Genomic DNA, 18,355 nt, shown 5'->3' on the forward strand with positions numbered 1-18,355 from the left:
TATTTGTCATATGTTCATCCATGTGGCTGTCTCTTAGTTTACTGATGAGAATTTTGTCCTGCCTTGCTTGCTGATGTCTTCATATCAAGGGTCTTTGTGAGTGCAAATTGCCCACGGGAGTCAGTGGGGAAATACTGCATGTTGTGTTTACAATTCTGCATTTTCAGGTATTGATATATTTCTCCAGACATGCAAATAATTTGAGTCTGCAAATTCTTAGTATTGACACAGTAAGCTAGGTGCAAGGTATCTACCCTGCAGTTACATGCCCTTCAGCCAGAGCAAATGGACAAGGGCAATTTCCCTGCTGTGACAGTACACAAAGAAATTGGCAGGCTATTTCTAAAGGTTACTTGATAAGGATGTACACTGACATAAGCAAAATTTCAAAGATATGAAACACACTGGCTCTGATAATACACTGGCTCAGGCACACTAGTGCATCTTGTTGCAGTGGGGTTTGAGTTTAAGTAGTCCTTTTTTAAAACCTGCTACTGATGATCTACAAGCCAGAGCACATATATTCAGTGCTCAGCTGTCCATGAAGGGGGCAACATCCTACAGCATGACTTTTCTGCAGTTTCAGCTAAGTCTGTTGAGTGAAAGATGAAAAAAAGTCAAAAACAGGTCTGTAAGAATCAGTCTGCTGATTCTCTTCAGCTCTGTGGACTAAGTATGGACAGGTGTGGCAAGAGCTGCTGCTGCTGTCTAGACTCCCTCTCTTCTGACAACATCAAATAAATGCAGACACCATGTTGTTTAGAAATGATCAGTCCTCACAGCATTTCAAATCTGTGGGTATGTGTCTCACACTAAAAGAAACATTTGAATTCCACATAGCTGGCAAAGTCTATTTGGCTTTTAAACCCAATTAAAAGCATCAGTAGTTTAGCTTCTTGGAATACACATTTCAGCCATGACTAGACAAAAAATGAGTTCCAATATACATGTATCACTAAAAGAGATCTCAAATTAGAGGAACTGCAGCAGAAATTCTTTCAAATACAAGCATTCTTTGTAACCCTTATCATTTTCTGTCTCAGTCTCTTATAACTTGCAACATACCTTGTTCCTTTTTAGGAGCATCATCACTGATGGACACATCTGTGCCTTCTTGACCCTTCACACAACAAGCTCTGAAGACAATTCCACATTGGTATCCTATCTTCAGGTTGGGTTCACAGCTCTGGCCTTGAACTTGGGCAGTCTTTCCCAGTAGACAACAGTAACAACATTTCTGTTTTAAAAATATAGGAGAGTCACATCCTATGCCCAAACAAATCACTGCAAGTTTTCTTAGTAGGATAAATAGTGTTATCTCACCTTGGCAAACTGATCAAAACTTTTCTGCAAATTCTTCAGCAACTTCTGCTTTACTTAGCCTGACATATTTTAATCTGTAGTTGAATTCAGTGAGCTCTGGATCTGCTTACATAGAGCCAAACTTAGTACTTGGATCAAGATTTCGTAAGTAAAGTATGTACATGAATGTTGTATACAAATACAGCACTATGGTGTTGTGGAGGACCAGAACTGTCTATGGAATATGGAATATGGAATTACGTGGTTCTATGCCTGCACACCACAGTTTCAAACACCAGTGAACAGCTGGAACTCTTAACATTTCTGTGTCCCTTTTGTGTTCAGTTCCTTAAACTGGGGCATGATCAATAAAGTGCATCCTTTTCAAACCTAACAGACAAACAAGTAAGCAAGCAAGCATGATTCATCCAAAGCTAGTGCTAACAGGTCAGAAAAAGAAACTACTCTGCTCTGAAGAACAAACCACATTGCCTAGTATTCTTTAAGAGCATCACAGTACTGACACAACTTCCAGCAATTAAACATGACCCACACCTTCCAGACTCGCTGAACTACAGCCAAGGAACACACCATAGAAGTGAAGGCAGGGGAAGTTACTCCTGTGTATGTTTATTTCAGTTTTTTATTGAAGAGACACTGCTAACTTATTTGCTATTCCTTTTTGCTTTTGGAAAGTGGCAACAATATTTGGTTCTTTGCGATTGGTATCTGCTAACTGTTCCTGTCATGTCAAAAGTAGATATAAGCTTTTATTATTAACTTTACTATTCTTCCGGACTCTTTTTTTGCTTGAAAAAAAGAAAACAAAAGTAACCTTCACCCTTAAACTGAGCAGATGGAATAAAGAAATAAAAAGCAAAGCAGATTTCTGTAAATTTAAGCACCTCGCTTACTGAAAAGTAGGTAACCATTACATTTCTTTCACTGCTTTGGAACCATCTATATTCTCAGTTTTCCCATAGAGGGCATTGCATGCATGTTTCTCTCATTACATGGCAGCAAAATGCTCATTTTAAAGCACAGAGTATCAGGAAGGTAAAATAATAGAATATTTTTTCCTTGTTTCTTCTTATTTATTTATTTATTTTGCAGTGGTGGATGCTCTGGCTTCACCACCAACATGTCTGGGATATTTTCATATTCTGGATTATATTAGAAATAAAGACTTGATGTCTTTTTTTTTTTTTTTTTTTTTCAAGGATTGACATACTTCTGGATATTTACTTTGTCTAAGTTGTCTGATACTTTCCTGAGGCATCCTTCTTAAAGTTTTAAATATGTCTAAAATTTTGGTGGTTTTCCAATTTTTGCAAACATTTTTTTAGGATACAGAAATTAAAACTGAGCTAAAGATTCATTGCTTGGCTTAAGATAATGTATTTTTGACAACCAAACATTGAATTACAGCTGATAATTTGCCAAATTGTCCTATTACATCTGTCTGGATATCCTCACTGGTTTCTACTGTTAGGCATATAAAGTAACTCACATCTACTTATCTGCCTTGTCACAGAATGCTCAAACTGGGAGTTGCATAGTTCCTCTGGATGTTTGTGTAGGGAGTGATCACTCATCTTGCTGTTCTTGAAGTGCTGAATAACCTTATGTTCTTTATCTCCTTCAGGCTGAGACAGGACTTAACTTAAAAAATCTCTGTCTTCAGCTAATGTGAATCTTCAACTATAGAGCCTGCTATGTCTTGCGAGAAACCAAATCCTCATTTAAAATAATTGCACATTTGTTCAAGCCTATATTTATTTTAACTGTGCACTATCCATCTTGATTTAACATCTTGATAATGATAATAATTTAGGTTCATATACCATGGCAAAATTACATAGACGTGGAAAGTGTCAAACATTTTCTTAACTGATATTTACCATAGGTGGCTTTTAATATTGACCCTAAAATATTTTGTACTGGAAGTTCTAAAGCCTAAGATTTCTTGTTCAGCTACAGAAGTAAGACGAAGAAGCTGATAGATGGCCTCATATGCAGAGCACACTCAGAACCCTGTATACTTGCATAATCCTCTACACATGTCATCTGTGAACCTGGAAGGTCACTTAATTCTCCTTTTTTCTTTCTGTTCTTCCACAGTGGAATGGTAATAATATAACAGCAATAAAGCTTGTTTAACCAATATTCACAGAGCACTTTGGTATGCCAAGACACTAGGTATTATGTCGTTATAACTAGCACTATCCTGATAAAATTAATATCAATATTTTCTTTTTCACACTAATATTTTTTTCCAGGGTTGTTAGTTTATTTTGATAGTCTTTAATCCTTTAGACTGAAATGCAGTCTAGAGTCAATATCAGTTGAGTCCTTAATGTGCTTGCAGTCATTTTCCAAAGGCTGCCAGCTGTCTAGAGGCAGACCATCTACTCATTTGCTAGAACCACTGAATGCCACAATTTCTCTGCCTGTAAGTTTTTGCTTTTTAAGTGATCCTGATAATAGTCTCAGACATTTTTGCTTTGTCTCTCACCTGCAAAAGTCCATGCAGAATCTAAGACATGACTTGATCTTCATGCTAGGATAGGAAAAAGTGACCTCCAGAGGCCCCTTTCAACCTTAAGCTTTCTGTGACAGAAATCTGTTTCTCACCTTTATTCGTATGATCCCTCCACTGCTCTCATATTTTGCCCTCTCACTGAAAGGAATAAGTACATGCTGCAATGCTATACAGTTATTTTAGAAATAAGGCTTTACTGTACTGTCCTGATTGCTGTGGTTGACTGCACCGAGGGAAAATTACCAGTGCCTAACAACATGAAAATTAAGTTGGCATAAGTACATCAGTCCAGCAACAGTTACTTATAAAATGTCTGAAGTTTTATTTTCATTTGATTAGAAATAATCTGAAATTGCTGTACCTGATAAGCTTTCTTGATTAGTTACATTTGATAATAATTCTTTACTATTTATGTCATTGTTTAAAGTACCAAAACTTGGAGGGTAAACCATACAGTAACACTGCTTTTTTTATGTCTGTCCACAAGAGGTCTCTCACTTGCTGAAATCCAGACTAACCAGTAGATGGATATGAAAAATGTGAAAAATGGTCAGAAAAAATACAGGCAACTCAGTGGAATTTTGCATAATTTTTGAAGAGATGAACAGAAACTAAAACTATTACCAGTAGGCCATGGTAATGAAAATGCTAAGCTCAATTAATATATACAAACAAAATATTTTTGATGTACCTTGATCTTTGGAAGAAGAAAGCGCCTAGGATTTGGTGAAGATATCCAAGCATCTTAAAGAACATGAAATATCTACAAATTTCTCCCCTTTTGAGGAGCTGCACCGGTAGAAGCTTTCCTAACTAACCATTTTCCATTTCCTGTATCAGCAATAAAATCTGCTTTTGTTTACAATCTTTTGAGGAATATTTTAAAGACCTATTATCAATTTTGCATTCATTTTTTTAAGGCAAGAGAAGTTGTAATTCCAAAACCCTGAAGAAGTAGAATTATGTCCATTATTACCTGTGCCTTACAGCCAAAATGTAAAAGTTGAGGGAAATGTTTTCAAACATGGTCTTTTTATCTTCTTTCCAATGTCAAACCAGCTGCCTCATTTGATCCACTAATCCTAATAAATGTAATACCAAGCTACTCTTTCTGTTTCCCTGAAGGAGACAAAATCCAAAAGACTTCCTGTGCTATTTAAACTAAACTAAAATAGACCAGCCTAGGCAAAATGAGATCCAAGTCCATGTGAGATAAGCTTGACGTGAATGTTAGTTTACCACAGCAGAGTATAATCACAGAATATATTGAATGAACCCAGGTCATCAGGTGCAAAATAATATCAGAAGAAAAAAAAAAAAAAAAGAAAAAAAAAAAAAAAAAGATGAATTATTCACTGATACTAAATCATAAATCATGCATTACCATCGTGGATCAAAGAAATGATTTACAATAATATTACTACAGCTAGACATGTGCATGTTGATATTCCTGTTAGGGAATAGAGGAATAGAATGTGGCTCAAAAATGTTAAATAAAACTGATAATGTTTATACAAGTAAATTAAACAGGGACAAAACATGAGCTCATGTCCACAATCTTCTCTACTGTTTAAGTATTAGCAAGCTCTATTGACTACTAACATTCTCTTGTACAGCCCTGAAGCATATTTTGAGGTTACCAAAGGTCAGAGAATGTTCACAAACTGCCTACACACATGCGTTTTGCAGGGGAAAGCCTTCACTTTCGTGACATGAGCTATGTTCAGTTATTTATTCCCAGGGCTAAAGATCAAGGCCTAGTCCATTTTAGTCCATTTTATTTAATAACACAGCTGTCACCATAAAAACCTGACATCTGTAAAGAAAACTGGACTTTAAAAAAAAAATTACTAACACTTCTTCCTCATGCTGACAAGAACACATACTGAAACACCAGTCAATTGACAGGAAAGTAATTTTCCTTGAACAGTTGTATTCTGTTTTAGAGTTGTGCTTTGGCATTTGTTTAGAACTGTATTGCTGTTATAAACATATCTCTAACAGCAAGAACTTGAATCAGCAGAGTATTTGCCATCCCAGTCATCGTTCATTCATTCTTTACTTCTCAGTGTTTTTCTATATTCAGATAGAGATGGACAAGCTTCTTAATGGTACAAGAATCTCAGTGTACCTGTCCTTGACAAAGCAAGGTATATCCCACACATGGTCAACAAGTGAGAGATATTTCTTCTGTGATTTTATTTCTATTATCTCATGAATAAGAAAACATGATGTATGTACAAACAAGTCTGTGGCAAGCCAATGACAGACTCAACAGAACATGTTACTGTTCTTCTCACAGCGAGAATGTGGATTACTTCAAAGCCCCACCACCAGCAGGGTTCTACTTGGAGCACAAGTCTTATGAGGAGCAGCTGAGGGAACTGTTTAGTCTGGAGAAGAGAAGGTTCAAGGGAGACCTTATAGCTCTCTACAACTACCTGAAATGAGGTTGTGGCCAGGTGGGGGTCAACCTCTTCTTCCTCGTAAGTAGCAACAGAACAAGAGGGAATGGCCTCAAGTTGTACCAGAGGTGGTTCAGGTTGGGAATTAGGAAAAACTTCTGCTCACAAAGAGTGGTCAGGCACTGGAATGGGCTGCCCCAAGTAGTTGAGTCACTGTCCCAGGAGGTGTTCATGAAATATTTAGATGTTGTACTAAGGAACATGGTTTAGTGAGTGGTAAGTGCACAATAGGACTGGATGATCTTGGACGTCTTTCACAACCTTGATGATTCAATGATTCTACGGTACCAAAACATCCAGCATTTTCGAGTAGTATGAAGTAATAAAATCACCATATCTTCATCACCACTGACTGAAATCTATTATAGGACCAGACTGTCCATGACTGAGTCATGGTCAAGGTTGTGGTCAAGGTCACAGACATATTGTTTACAAAAAAAAAAAAAAAAAGGAGAGATAAAGACACTAGTAATAAAGGTGGAGGATAGAACACATAATTAAAGATGCAACTGATGGGCATTTTCATTCTAGCATCAAATATTGTTATTACAAGCTCACAGATGTCTCAGTTAAATTGGAAATCAAAGTCAGCTAACTAAAGAATTACAAAGTGTGCTGTGAGGATTTACTTCAGTCCTAGCCCTAGGACCACCATCTTAGACAATAAAACTCTAATGAAAGCTGAAGTCTGAAATGAGCCTGAGTTTCTTACCCATCCCTTCCTACACTGTGTTGATGCAAAAGTAATTTCCTAGCCAATTATCCATTTGAGACTTTCCACCCTTTTGAATTTACCATCTGTCTTCACTAAAATATAATTAAGTAGACTGCTTCACTCAAAGAGGGACTGTTCTCTCAAAGACACACAAAGCTTAATGTCTTAACTGAGACAAGAGGCGTAGGTGGGGAAGAACTGTTTATGTGCATCAGAACTGAGTACAATGACCTGTGGGATCAACCTTAATACTAATCTAGTTAGTACAATTTTCTGAACAGATGAACAGGAGTAGCTCTGATATCTCACCTTAAAGTATTCAGCTTCACAGGTGGAATTTTCACCAATGTGTGAGTCACACTCCTCACGCACGTTGGCAAATTCAATCCCATCTGAACAGTAGTGCTCCTCCAGCTTGCTGCGACAGCACTGCACCTGAGTCATGCTGACAAGAGCATGGAAGCAATGGGAGAAGAATGTCACATGTAAGTCAAGAACAGATAGTGCAGCTTGGTTTGGCAATTAGCACTTGTACTAATCACATGGAAAGAGGTTCCTGTGGACATTTGTGAAATTTCATGGAGTGAAAATATTGTTTAGGCAGAACCTAGAATATCTAGGTCACTTGTTTAATAGTTAAGGTGATGCGTATAATACAATTAAACTCTCTGTCTACCCTGCAGTTTCTTACAAAGGTTTTTGAAGTAAATGCATAACTTCAACAACATTTGCCACAGTACACTAGGACACTGCAATCTGGTAAGCATTATCACAGCTGGTGGCTAAACAGAGAATGATAAGAATCCAGTCAGCACCTCCCACTAATAGAAAAGGAAAGTCAGGCTCTGGACACTAAAAGTCCACAATCCTATGGCCAATTGATACTAGCATTTGCTGACCCTTGTTCAAACAGTCCAACACACTGAAGGAGGCTCAGAGTGTCACTCTGGGGAAGAAATGGAAATATGGCATGGACTGAAGATACTGAGGACAGTGAGAAAAAAGTGCACTGCAATAAAGAGGAGAAGAAAGGCAATGAAGAAGGAAACTCAGTTTTGTTAGTTCTGCTGCTCATAAAATCATTTCCTCTCCATTTCATTGAATTAATTAAATAAAAATGTCTCCTTGTTCCTGTTGAAAAATTCTGAGCAAGAACGCTTTAAATTCTTATGCATCTGTCACCCACCCAAGGAGACAGGTCCGCTCTGCTCTCACCACTCCTCTAACATACAACTCTGTTTTATGGGCTAGCATTGTCAATAGAGCTTAAGGCTTAATGCCCTCCCACCACTATCATCTCCTATAACAAACAGCAGGGAACAGGGGGGAAAAAAAAAAAAAAAAAAAAAAAAAAGCAGGTAAGTAAATCAGACTACACAAAAGATAGAAACACAAGATACAAACATAAACGTCTGCTTTCTGATAATGCCATTCACCATTCACTGAGAATACCGTTGCAGGAGTTTCTAAGGGGAAAGGAAACTTTCCCAAAGTAATCCAAGCTGCTAAATTAATTTTATTCCCAGTCCAACAGAAGCACTTAAAAGTCATACCCAGTTATGCTGAAGATCTACAAGAAATATACAGCGTGGAAAGTTCTGCATATCTTACAGACTGATGACATTGAATACATTAATATTAATATGGTGCTTAGACTGCTTTGTTGTGCATGCTGGTGAGGCAAGGATATCAAGCTATGATCCTGGAGATTTCAAATTCTTATATATTGGGTTTTGTATTGGTCTGACAGTGCAGTTCTCACATTGACAAAAACATATATGGAATTTCAAGGCATAGGAACAGAAGTCAGGCAAACTTCATAAACAAATGATTCAAAAATAGATTCTAAAGTCATAGCTAGAAGTTATGCCCAGTACGGTAACTTTATTGGCAGAATATATGAAGTTTTTGATATTTGATTTAGTTCCAGTCTGGGAAGAACATGCAGCTTTTTTTGTTGCTGCGATTCCCTCTGATGCAGAATTTCCAGTCCCAGCCCAGCTCCGAGGTGGTCTGCCTGTCAGGGCTCTGCAGGCCTGTAAAACCTGAGCTTCAGGCCTAAATGTTGGGGAGCTGAGACTTTACAGATCCTTTTAGTCCTGTTGAGGATATAGAGATGTTGGCCGCAGACAAACAAACAAATAAACAAGCAGCAGAAGTTTTTCAGGAGATCTGTTTGATTTCAAGTGTGGCTTTTTTTTTTTCTCCTTTTCTTTTCTTTTTCAAATACAAGACATCTCTTTGAAATCCCTGACAAATTGGCAATTGCAACCAAAACAAAACAGTTTCTCAAAGTTTTTCCCACAGCTGTATTCGTAAGTCATGTGGCCCACCCCAACTGTAACAAGGAATTTCCAATTGAATGGAAATACTAGATTAAAATACCAGTTGTTCATTCTCAGAACAACAATAAAATTACACTTAATTGCCTGAATCCTACAGTGAAGCTACACTGGTCACAAATATTGCTTGAGACTGTAAACACTTGTGTGGCTGTAACAGAGGCAGAAACCCTTGAAAGATGGCAAAGAATAATGCTACCAAAAATTGTACATTAATGGTCTTAATCTTGATTTGCTCAGTCCGGCTGACCAGCCTTTTTCCCTTGCTCTCCACTTCCCACACTGGTGGTGAGGGAGCTGGAACTACATGATCCTTAAGGTCCCTCCCAACCAAAGCCATTCTTTGGTGTCTACAGCATGTCACCAGAAGCAATTTAGACTCAAGACTTTTGAGATGAAGATTCTCTCTCCTTACCTTTGCTAAGCTATGTATTCCCCTAGCTTAGACCCAAATGTGATCTGTACTCACTTTCTACTTCACAGTAAAGGAACCAACTCTAGTGGTTAGTAGGACATTCAGATTTGTGTCTGTGCAAGTAAAAAAATAACTTATCCTGTGTACTATTTCTGAAAAAAGAAATAAGCGAAATACTTTCCTGGTTTTGGTTTTGGTTGTTTTCCTTTGTTTTGTGTTTAATTACTCCTGGTAGTTAAAAAAGCTACTTCTTCCTCATCTGCTTTATTCTGATTTTCAGTTATACAGCATAAACAAACTTTACTGAATTAAATTCTTATAATATGCACTTACGATATGGCTGAAATCTTGCTAGGATGGAAAACATTATATATGGGACATCTAGGACGATGTGGTATCGTAACTGATATTCACTCAGGATATTACAGATAAAATCATGTATATTCTAGTCTCCGAAAGATGCATTTTATTCATGGATCACTAACAGACAGATGTGAATCAGATCTTCAGAAAATACTTATTCTCTGTTGCAGATGTTCATTTAAAATTCAATTTATTCCATTATAAGGTAATTAGATTATAACTGAAGTTAAGAAATTATACTGATGCTGAAGGGATCAGGAGCACATGTAGGTAAAGCATAAGCAGAGGAAGCAGAGATGGGTGGCCTAGGAAGAATGTAGGAACATGCAGAGAGGGTATCAGGAAAGCCAAGGTACAGGAGGAAAAAAAAAAAACTGGCAAAGGATGTGAAAAATAACAAGGGCTTCTTTAGAGACATTGATCAGAAGAGACAGGAAAAGACAATGTACCCGCTCTGATAAATGAGCGAAAACTGGCTACAACAGACATGGAGAAGGCTGGCTGTCAGGATTCCCAAACTTCTCATGACCCTGAACCTTTAGGTCAGGTTTGGGGGAGAAAAATCCCTCCTACTGTAGGAGCACAGCAAGTCTGAAATTGCCTCATGAGACCAAATGTGTACCAGTCTATGGGGCAGATTACACACATAACAGGGTCCTGAATGAACTGGTTGATGTGGTTGCCAAGCCACTTTTCATCATACTTAAAAAATCAGAGCTTCCAGGTGAAGTCTCTGGTGAGTGGAAAATAGAAAATATCACTCTCATTTTCAAGATGGGAGAAAGGAATACCTAGGGCACTATGGGCTGTTAAGCCTCACCTCTGTGCCTGGGGAAATAAGGGGGCAGCTCCTCCTGGAAGCAACATTAAAGCAAACACATGATGAAGAGTTGATCTGAGACAGCCAGCATGTCTCCCTCTTACCAAGGGGAGATCATTCCAGACCAGTCTGGAGGCCTTCTAGGATGGAGAATCAGTGGACAAAGGTAGGGTTGCTGATGACATCTATGTGGACTTCTGCAAGGCCTTTGACATGGTTGCGCACAAAATAAATTCTTCTCTAAATTGAAGAGATGTGGATTTGAAAGCTGGACTATTTGGTGAATAAAGAATTGGTTGGGTGGCTCTATGTTCAGGTGGAGTCCAGTTACAAGTGGTGTACTCCAGGAGTCTGTCTTGGGACTGGTGCTCTGCAGCATCTTCATCAGTGACACAGGCAGGGGGATTGAGCACATCCTCAGCAAGTTTGCATATTACACCAAGATGTGTGGTGCAGTTGACACAACAGAAGGAAGGAATGCCATCCGTAAGAGAAGAATTCACCCAGTCAGGAGCCCTGGCAAGAAGGATTTATGGGTCCTGGTGGATGAAAAGCTGGACTTGAGCATGCAGTTTGTGCTTGTAGCTTAGAAAGCCAACTGTACACTGGGTTGCATCAAAAGAAGGCTGGCCAGCAGGGACAGGCCAGTGATTGTCCCCTTCTATTCCACCTCCATGAGGCATGACCTGGACTGAGTACTGCATCTAGGTTTTGGGCGCTCAGTAAAAGAACTATGCAGAACTGTTGGAGCTGGTCCAGAGGAAGCTACGAAGATGATCAGAGAGCAAAAGTACCTCTCCTGCGAAGACAGGTTGAGAGAACTGGGCTGGTTCAGCTTGGAAAAGAGAAGGCTCTGGGGAGAAGACTTCAGTATTTGAGGAGAGCTTAAAAGCTGGAGGAAGACTGACTTTTTACACAGTCTGATAGTGACAGGAGAAGGAGGAATGATTTCAAGTTAAAAGAGGTAAGATTTTAATTAGAAGATATACACCTAAACCAGTGTAGATTTCCGAGTTACTTATTTTTCTTTCCATAAAAAAATTATAACTTTGCGTTGAAAACAATTTATTTATTGTCTCCTTCACTTAGGCAAAAAAAAAAATAAAATTCTTCATTAATGTCTCCATCTCTCCTGCCTGTTAGCCTCCAGACTATGTAGGTGCTAAACTGTGCTTGCATAATGAAAGGCCTTTGAAAAAAGATTTTAAAAGTAAACCAAACTGATTTAAAAACGGAATGATCCCACTCTATAATTATTTTACAAATGCAAGCTGAATCTTCCACCCTTCATCCTTACAGCAAAAGTTTAAAATGCTACACAAGTAAGAGCAAGATCTGGTATAATGAATGATACATGGCAGGTGTAATTAAAGAGTTGGACAACAATTAAAATACGTATGTTTGATCATATGTTGCAGGTTAGAAAGGGACTGAAAACTTATTGAATTAACAAGCCTCAAAATTACTCAGCTGCAGTCCATATCTAAACTTTGTAATTTACTTAATAAAAATTTTCTCAGAAGAAAGAGGTAAATTTATACTGATGCCATGCATTATGTAGATAAACGATACTGATAACTTTGTGGCAGAGAAAGGACTGATTCTGCCTTTATTTACATGATGAAGTAAGCAAATCATCCTACAAGAGTGGCAATACAATTCTGACAGCACAGCATTGTTCTTCTATCAATGTGACTGCAAAGCAAAAATGACCGAGGCACACTTAGCAAGCTACAGAAAAGAGATGACAAATAAGAAATTTTCTCAAGAAGTAAACAGCTTTTTCAGACACAAAACTGTCACGATTTTGATGCCTGAAGTCTCAGGCTCTTCCAGGATTACAATGGCATAAATCAACAGCCATCTACCCGCACTTAAACATCTGGTTCCTATCACTCCAAACAGTCATGTCTTATTACTTCCTTGTGTTCCTATTTGGGTCTGAGTTGAAGTGCTGCTGCTGGTCTCTGCTTGGGAACATGGATCACCTTTTTGCTCTGTGCACAGCAGCTAGCAGAGTGCTGTGCATCTTTTTTTTTTAGTGCATTCTTGCAAAACTGATTATGAATAATGTTGTTCCAAATGTAATTCCAAAAAGACTTTTTGCAATGCTAAGGGTAAGCAATTGTCATACAAAGATATGCTATTTCTGGAGCAGGAATTACATTCATTTGCAAAGAGTTCTGAGCAGGGGAAACTCTACATTTTGTAAGGAAGATTTATTGGTCAGGTTGAGTTCCAAAATAAATTAATTAATTAAATGGCAGCTGTTTCCAGCTGCTGTGAGTTTGACCACATTACAGGAAAATGGATGAATGGGCAAAAAGCTGCTGTTATGACAGCCAAATTCATCATTCATCGAAACCTTACATTCACCTTTTTTGACTCATGAGTGCACACAAAACAAACAAACAAACAAACAAAGACAAAACAAACAAAAACCCTATCATTTTAAAGAATGATAATATGAGGAGTTATACTAATTTGTAGACAAGACACCACAACAAATGATTGTAGACAGGTTTTGACTTCAGGCTAGGAGCTGTGTTTCAAGCTAAATGCAACCAAGTAACAAGTAGATTTAAGGAATTCATGTGAACTTCATCTAGCACACCTTTAGTGTAGATGTAAACCTGCAGTATAAACTGCCCATAATCAGTGACACCCACACAGATGGCAAGTCCCTCAGTGACCACAAGGGACTTCAAGGGATGAATCCTAGAGATAGTGAAGTCCACAGCTATCTGCTTGGTTGCATGGAAATCCTCCTGGATTCCTATGAATGTGCTTTATGTGACTGAAAAAAAGGTCAAGTTGGTGCACTGTAATTCAATAAGGCAGCTTACTCCTCATACAATTAGTAAACATGGAACTGTTCTGCACATGTGGGACAAACCAAGCACCCTCTGGCATAATGTATTAATGGATCCTACACACAGGAGGTCATGACTTTTTCAACAAGGGGCTTTATAGACTGTTTGTTCAACATCACGATGCACTAAATAGTCAGAAGGTCCCAGCAGTGCTTTAAACAACTAAGTAAATGGCAGACATCAGACAGACTGGCCCCCAGCAGCTCCTGTTGCGTATGTGTCTAAATAGAAAGCAAGCTTTGAAATCTGAAGCTCTTTTTGAAATCTGTAACCAATAAGATATCCTGTGCCATATTCTCCCTGCCTAGATGTCAGCAAATGTAATGAATCTGGTTTTGGTTTTGCTCACATCTCTGTGCAAAAGGAATGTATATGCTGAATCAGTGTTGTTATCCAAGCGTGCTTGCAAAGGGAATCATGTTCCCTCTTCATTCATTCTGGCTTCAGTTACACTAATAAAGAAGAGCAGAATTTGGCTCTTACTTTTGTGTCTGAAATGGCATAATAAAGTGACTCCTGTGTTTTTCACAGATATGCCAGTCTGCAACCATAACTGGAGTAAAATAAGAAAGTAAAGAGTGCCAGTTTTACTTAGCCATTTCTCAGTGTGGAGCCAAGCTTCAAGGGAAGTTACGTTTATTTATGCCACAGCCATGAATAGATGCAAGTGAATTTATCCACTTCTATTTTTGTCTGATGAGCACTCATACTTCTCACAGAATATGCGAGTTTACCCAGTTCTGATTTACTATCACATCACTATAATTTACTTATTGTGCCAATTATACACAAAAGTTAGGCAAAGTATTAATAAGCTTTTCGAGTTTTCCTGTGAAGTCCTAAAGACTCTTTAAAATGGCACTCTTTGAAAATGAATTGCATTTACAGCAGAATCACTCATCAGAGTAATTAAATGATAATCATAGAGATTCTTGATGCCTGATTGTTCAATCAACTTGGTTTCCTGTTTTTCCCTCATGTTTTGTCTGTAACTCTTCTGATTCTTCAAGCATTTTCTAAACCGGGATTTAAGTCCTATCTGTCAATTCTTCTGCCTAAGAGACTGCTTTCAATGCCAATACAAATGCAGAAGTCAGAAAACATGAACAGACTGGACTGTGAGAAACATTCTTTCCATAACAAAGATCAATCCAACTCTGCTACAGTTACTGAAGTTAAATCATTTTGCAATCCACTTGGGAAGACAGAGGAGGCAATGTAATGTGTATAAAATTGTCTACGAAGCTATCCCTCAAATTACCAACCACAAACTGTTAGCTTCACAAATAAAATGTAATGAGTGTATTTAATGGCAAATACAACATAAACTGAGAGGAAAAATATGTGTGCCTCCAATCATATAAGACATTCAGTATTACCAAAATACTACTGTGCAACTAATTTTTAGGTTTGACTTTATTATTTCATTTGCTAGATGCAAAAAATAAATCAGTATCATATAAAGTCTAATTTGAATTAGGAAATGTATTTACTAAGTGAAGTTACTATTCTACACAATAGAATATATTTGACAGAAGTCATATGCTCTAGGTAACTGAAGTTTAAAGCTGACTGAAGCTTAAAGCTCCCCCATCAAGAAATATAATTCCAAGCTGCAGACAATTATCTGTGTGGCATCATAAAGAACAGGCAGTTTTAATAGACTGTCTTAAATACATACATATGTACACAGTCTATATACTATTCATGTACATGATCTGCTGTTTCTTCAAAAACATCTACTCAAAAATTTTCAGTCAGCATAAGGTGAAGATGCTCTGCTGACATCAGTAAAGCCATGCTGAAATACACTGACTATAGGTTAAGTTCAAGCCCTGTGAGCAGATATCAGTGGAAAACCTTCTAATGGATACAGTGCACAATGAACAGAGTAGAGCAGGGTTACTCTGCACTAAAACAGCAGCTGAAATTTAAAAGACTTAGTAGAAGTTAAGTCCTCAGGTTTCTTCAAGGATTGAAAACACAGATATAAAAAACTCTGATGTAAGAGCTAGATTTTTCACTTTATAATCAGCTTTCATACCTGCCATTTCCATGGTTTTATACTAGAGTTCACATTTTCATGTAATGTATAATATACCTGCATTCTCTGGACTCAGAAATTAATGGTAGAGAAGTACATATTCTGTTTGCGTTTGCCCACTCAACACCCTTGTCACAGCATTCTTCCATCGAAAGATCTGCAGAAATGAGAAAAGAAACATATTATAATCTTATAATCTTAATAAATATTACTGTAACTGTGAGTGTAAAGAAAGAAGGATAGTTCATTTTCCCTCCCTAATCTATGCATAGAACAGTGCACCTATCCAGAAAGGCAGCCGGGGCCCAATGAGATATCCATCAACACCTTGCAATAAGCCCAAGGTACTTCTTCATCTGTGAAGTAACCTACAGTTTCCTTTATCCTTCCAAATAAAGACACAGACCAAGGACTGATACTCCAGCAGAAAACAGTTCAGGCAGAGATTGCATGTAAAGAGATATGTCCCATTGCACTTCTTTATTATCACAAGTGGCAGTAGTCATAAGGAACCATCAAAATACAGAAGAAAACAGGATAAGTCAAATAACTAAGTGACACGAAAGATGAGTGACTCTCATTATAAAGTAATTTACAGAACTGTTGTTCTTTCTTCCTGAGGTTATCATCCAATTAATCTGTTTGACCTAAAAATATGCCTGTAATGAAAAAATATTGCATAGAGAGAAATAAAGGTATGCAGTGTTTTAATCACTTAAAATATAAAATAAAAATTATATGGATACCAATTGATACCAACCCTCAAACTCAGAGCAAAAGCATACTTAAGGTAATTATCTGTGCAGAGCATTATTTTTGCTGAAATCTCTAACTAAGGAAAACTAAATACCATTAATGAACTGACAATCACTACATGTTTGTTTCATATTCCAAGTGCAAAAGTTCACTGCACAGCAGGTGCATCAGAACTTGGAATAAAACATGAGTCACATTTTCCTATTAATTATTTTGCAGTCCACACAATGAACAGTTCCTCGTAGAACAAATATGCAACCTTTGTCTCATCTGTTTTTGGCTAATTGACCTCATGGGTTGCACCCAGGAGTGCTGAGGTGGCTGGTTGATGTCATTGTGAAACTACTCTTGATTATCTTTGTCTGATAAAAGTTCCTGAAGAATGGGAGAAAAAAACATCCCCCCATCTTCAAAAAGGGCAAGAGAAAACATCGGGGAAAGTACAAATCTGTCAGTGTCATCTCACAACCTGGGAAGCTGAAGGAGAAAATCCTTCTGGAAACCATTTCAGAACAGGAGGATATGAAAGTGATTAAAGAAGTCAGCTTGAATTTATAAAGGGAAAAATGTGCTTAGTCAACCTCTAAGCCTTCTACAAAAAGTGGCCAGCCTGGCTGCTGTGTACCTTTACTTCACTAAGGCTTTTGACACTGTCTCCCAATACTTCCACAGAGACAAGGAGACAGCGTACAAGCTTTAAGAGGTTTTAAGAGTTCGAGGTGGACTGAAAACTGAACAGTCAGGTCAAGAGCACTGTCAAGAGCTGGAGAACTAGGCAGTGGGGAACCTCATGACATTCAACAAAGGGAAATGCAAAGTACTGCATCTGAAGTGGAATAAAATCCTTCCACCAGTGCACACCAGAGCCTGACAAACCAGAAAGCAGCTCTGCAAAGAAGGATCTGACACCAAGCTTCCCGTGAGCAAATATCATGACCATCAGTGCCTTTGTGACAATGGCAGTCAACACCATCTTAAGCTGTACAAATGACTTCCTGCAGAGTCTGGTAGAAACACACATCCTCCTCTGGTTCTCCCTGTTCTAGTAATGAGGTTATTCTCCATCTGCTCCTGCTCTTTGAGGACTACAGCCCTCTTCCACCTGTCTGCAGATCCACCTTCTAACCTGTTGCAATCATTAAAAGAAGCCAAAATGTTATTTAACCTGTTCATGTTCACATTTATTTTGACAAAGACCAGAAGGAACTTATACATGTTCCTCAACTGGCAAACTTTTGTTCATGGAGCAGTAAACAGCAGCTGAAAGCAAGATAATCCTCCCCAGTAACATAGTTGCTTTCAGAGAATAACCTATATTTCTGATGAGTGATTATAACCTGACAATTCCAAGCAAAAAAGGTTAGATAAGATTTTAGGATGCATCAGTCATCTAAGGGTAGGTACCCTTAAGGATGCTACTAATTCTACTGTGCAAATGTCTCAGCCACTGAGGATAATTCTGCTATCCCTCTTTAGGAAAGATTAAATTAAAATGGAAAATGAGTAAAGAAAGGCTGGGAGGGTGGTCAGAGGAATCAAAGCCCTGGTATATGAGGGGAGGCTGGAAAAACAAACAAACAAAAACAAGAACAAAAGGCTATTTTAAAAGCTTGTGGAAGAACATGGTTTCTGTCAAAAAATAGTACAGAGGTAAACAGCAATCAGGATGATGGGATCAAGTAAGCCAAACACTCTGTAATAAGAAAATCATTATATTT

The 18,355-nt window shown here is 38.0% G+C and overlaps 1 protein-coding gene across 4 annotated transcripts in view; it reads right to left on the reverse strand.

The window, feature by feature from the left end:
- Window positions 1-18,355, reverse strand: part of FBLN1 (fibulin 1) — an 80,355-nt gene that overhangs the window by 51,365 nt on the left and 10,635 nt on the right. For all 4 annotated transcript variants that reach the window (XM_015870504.2, XM_032446523.2, XM_015870512.2 and 1 more), the window contains exons 2-4: window positions 15,939-16,038; window positions 7,334-7,469; window positions 1,066-1,237 (exon numbers count right to left, since the gene is read on the reverse strand). In XM_015870504.2, the coding sequence (XP_015725990.1) occupies window positions 1,066-1,237; window positions 7,334-7,469; window positions 15,939-16,038 (408 nt within the window). The remainder of the gene's footprint in view (window positions 1-1,065; window positions 1,238-7,333; window positions 7,470-15,938; window positions 16,039-18,355) is intronic.

This window comes from Coturnix japonica, chromosome 1 (genome assembly GCF_054131305.1).
Source record: "Coturnix japonica strain WE chromosome 1, WE-NBRP24, whole genome shotgun sequence".
Classification (NCBI taxonomy): Eukaryota; Metazoa; Chordata; class Aves; order Galliformes; family Phasianidae; genus Coturnix; species Coturnix japonica.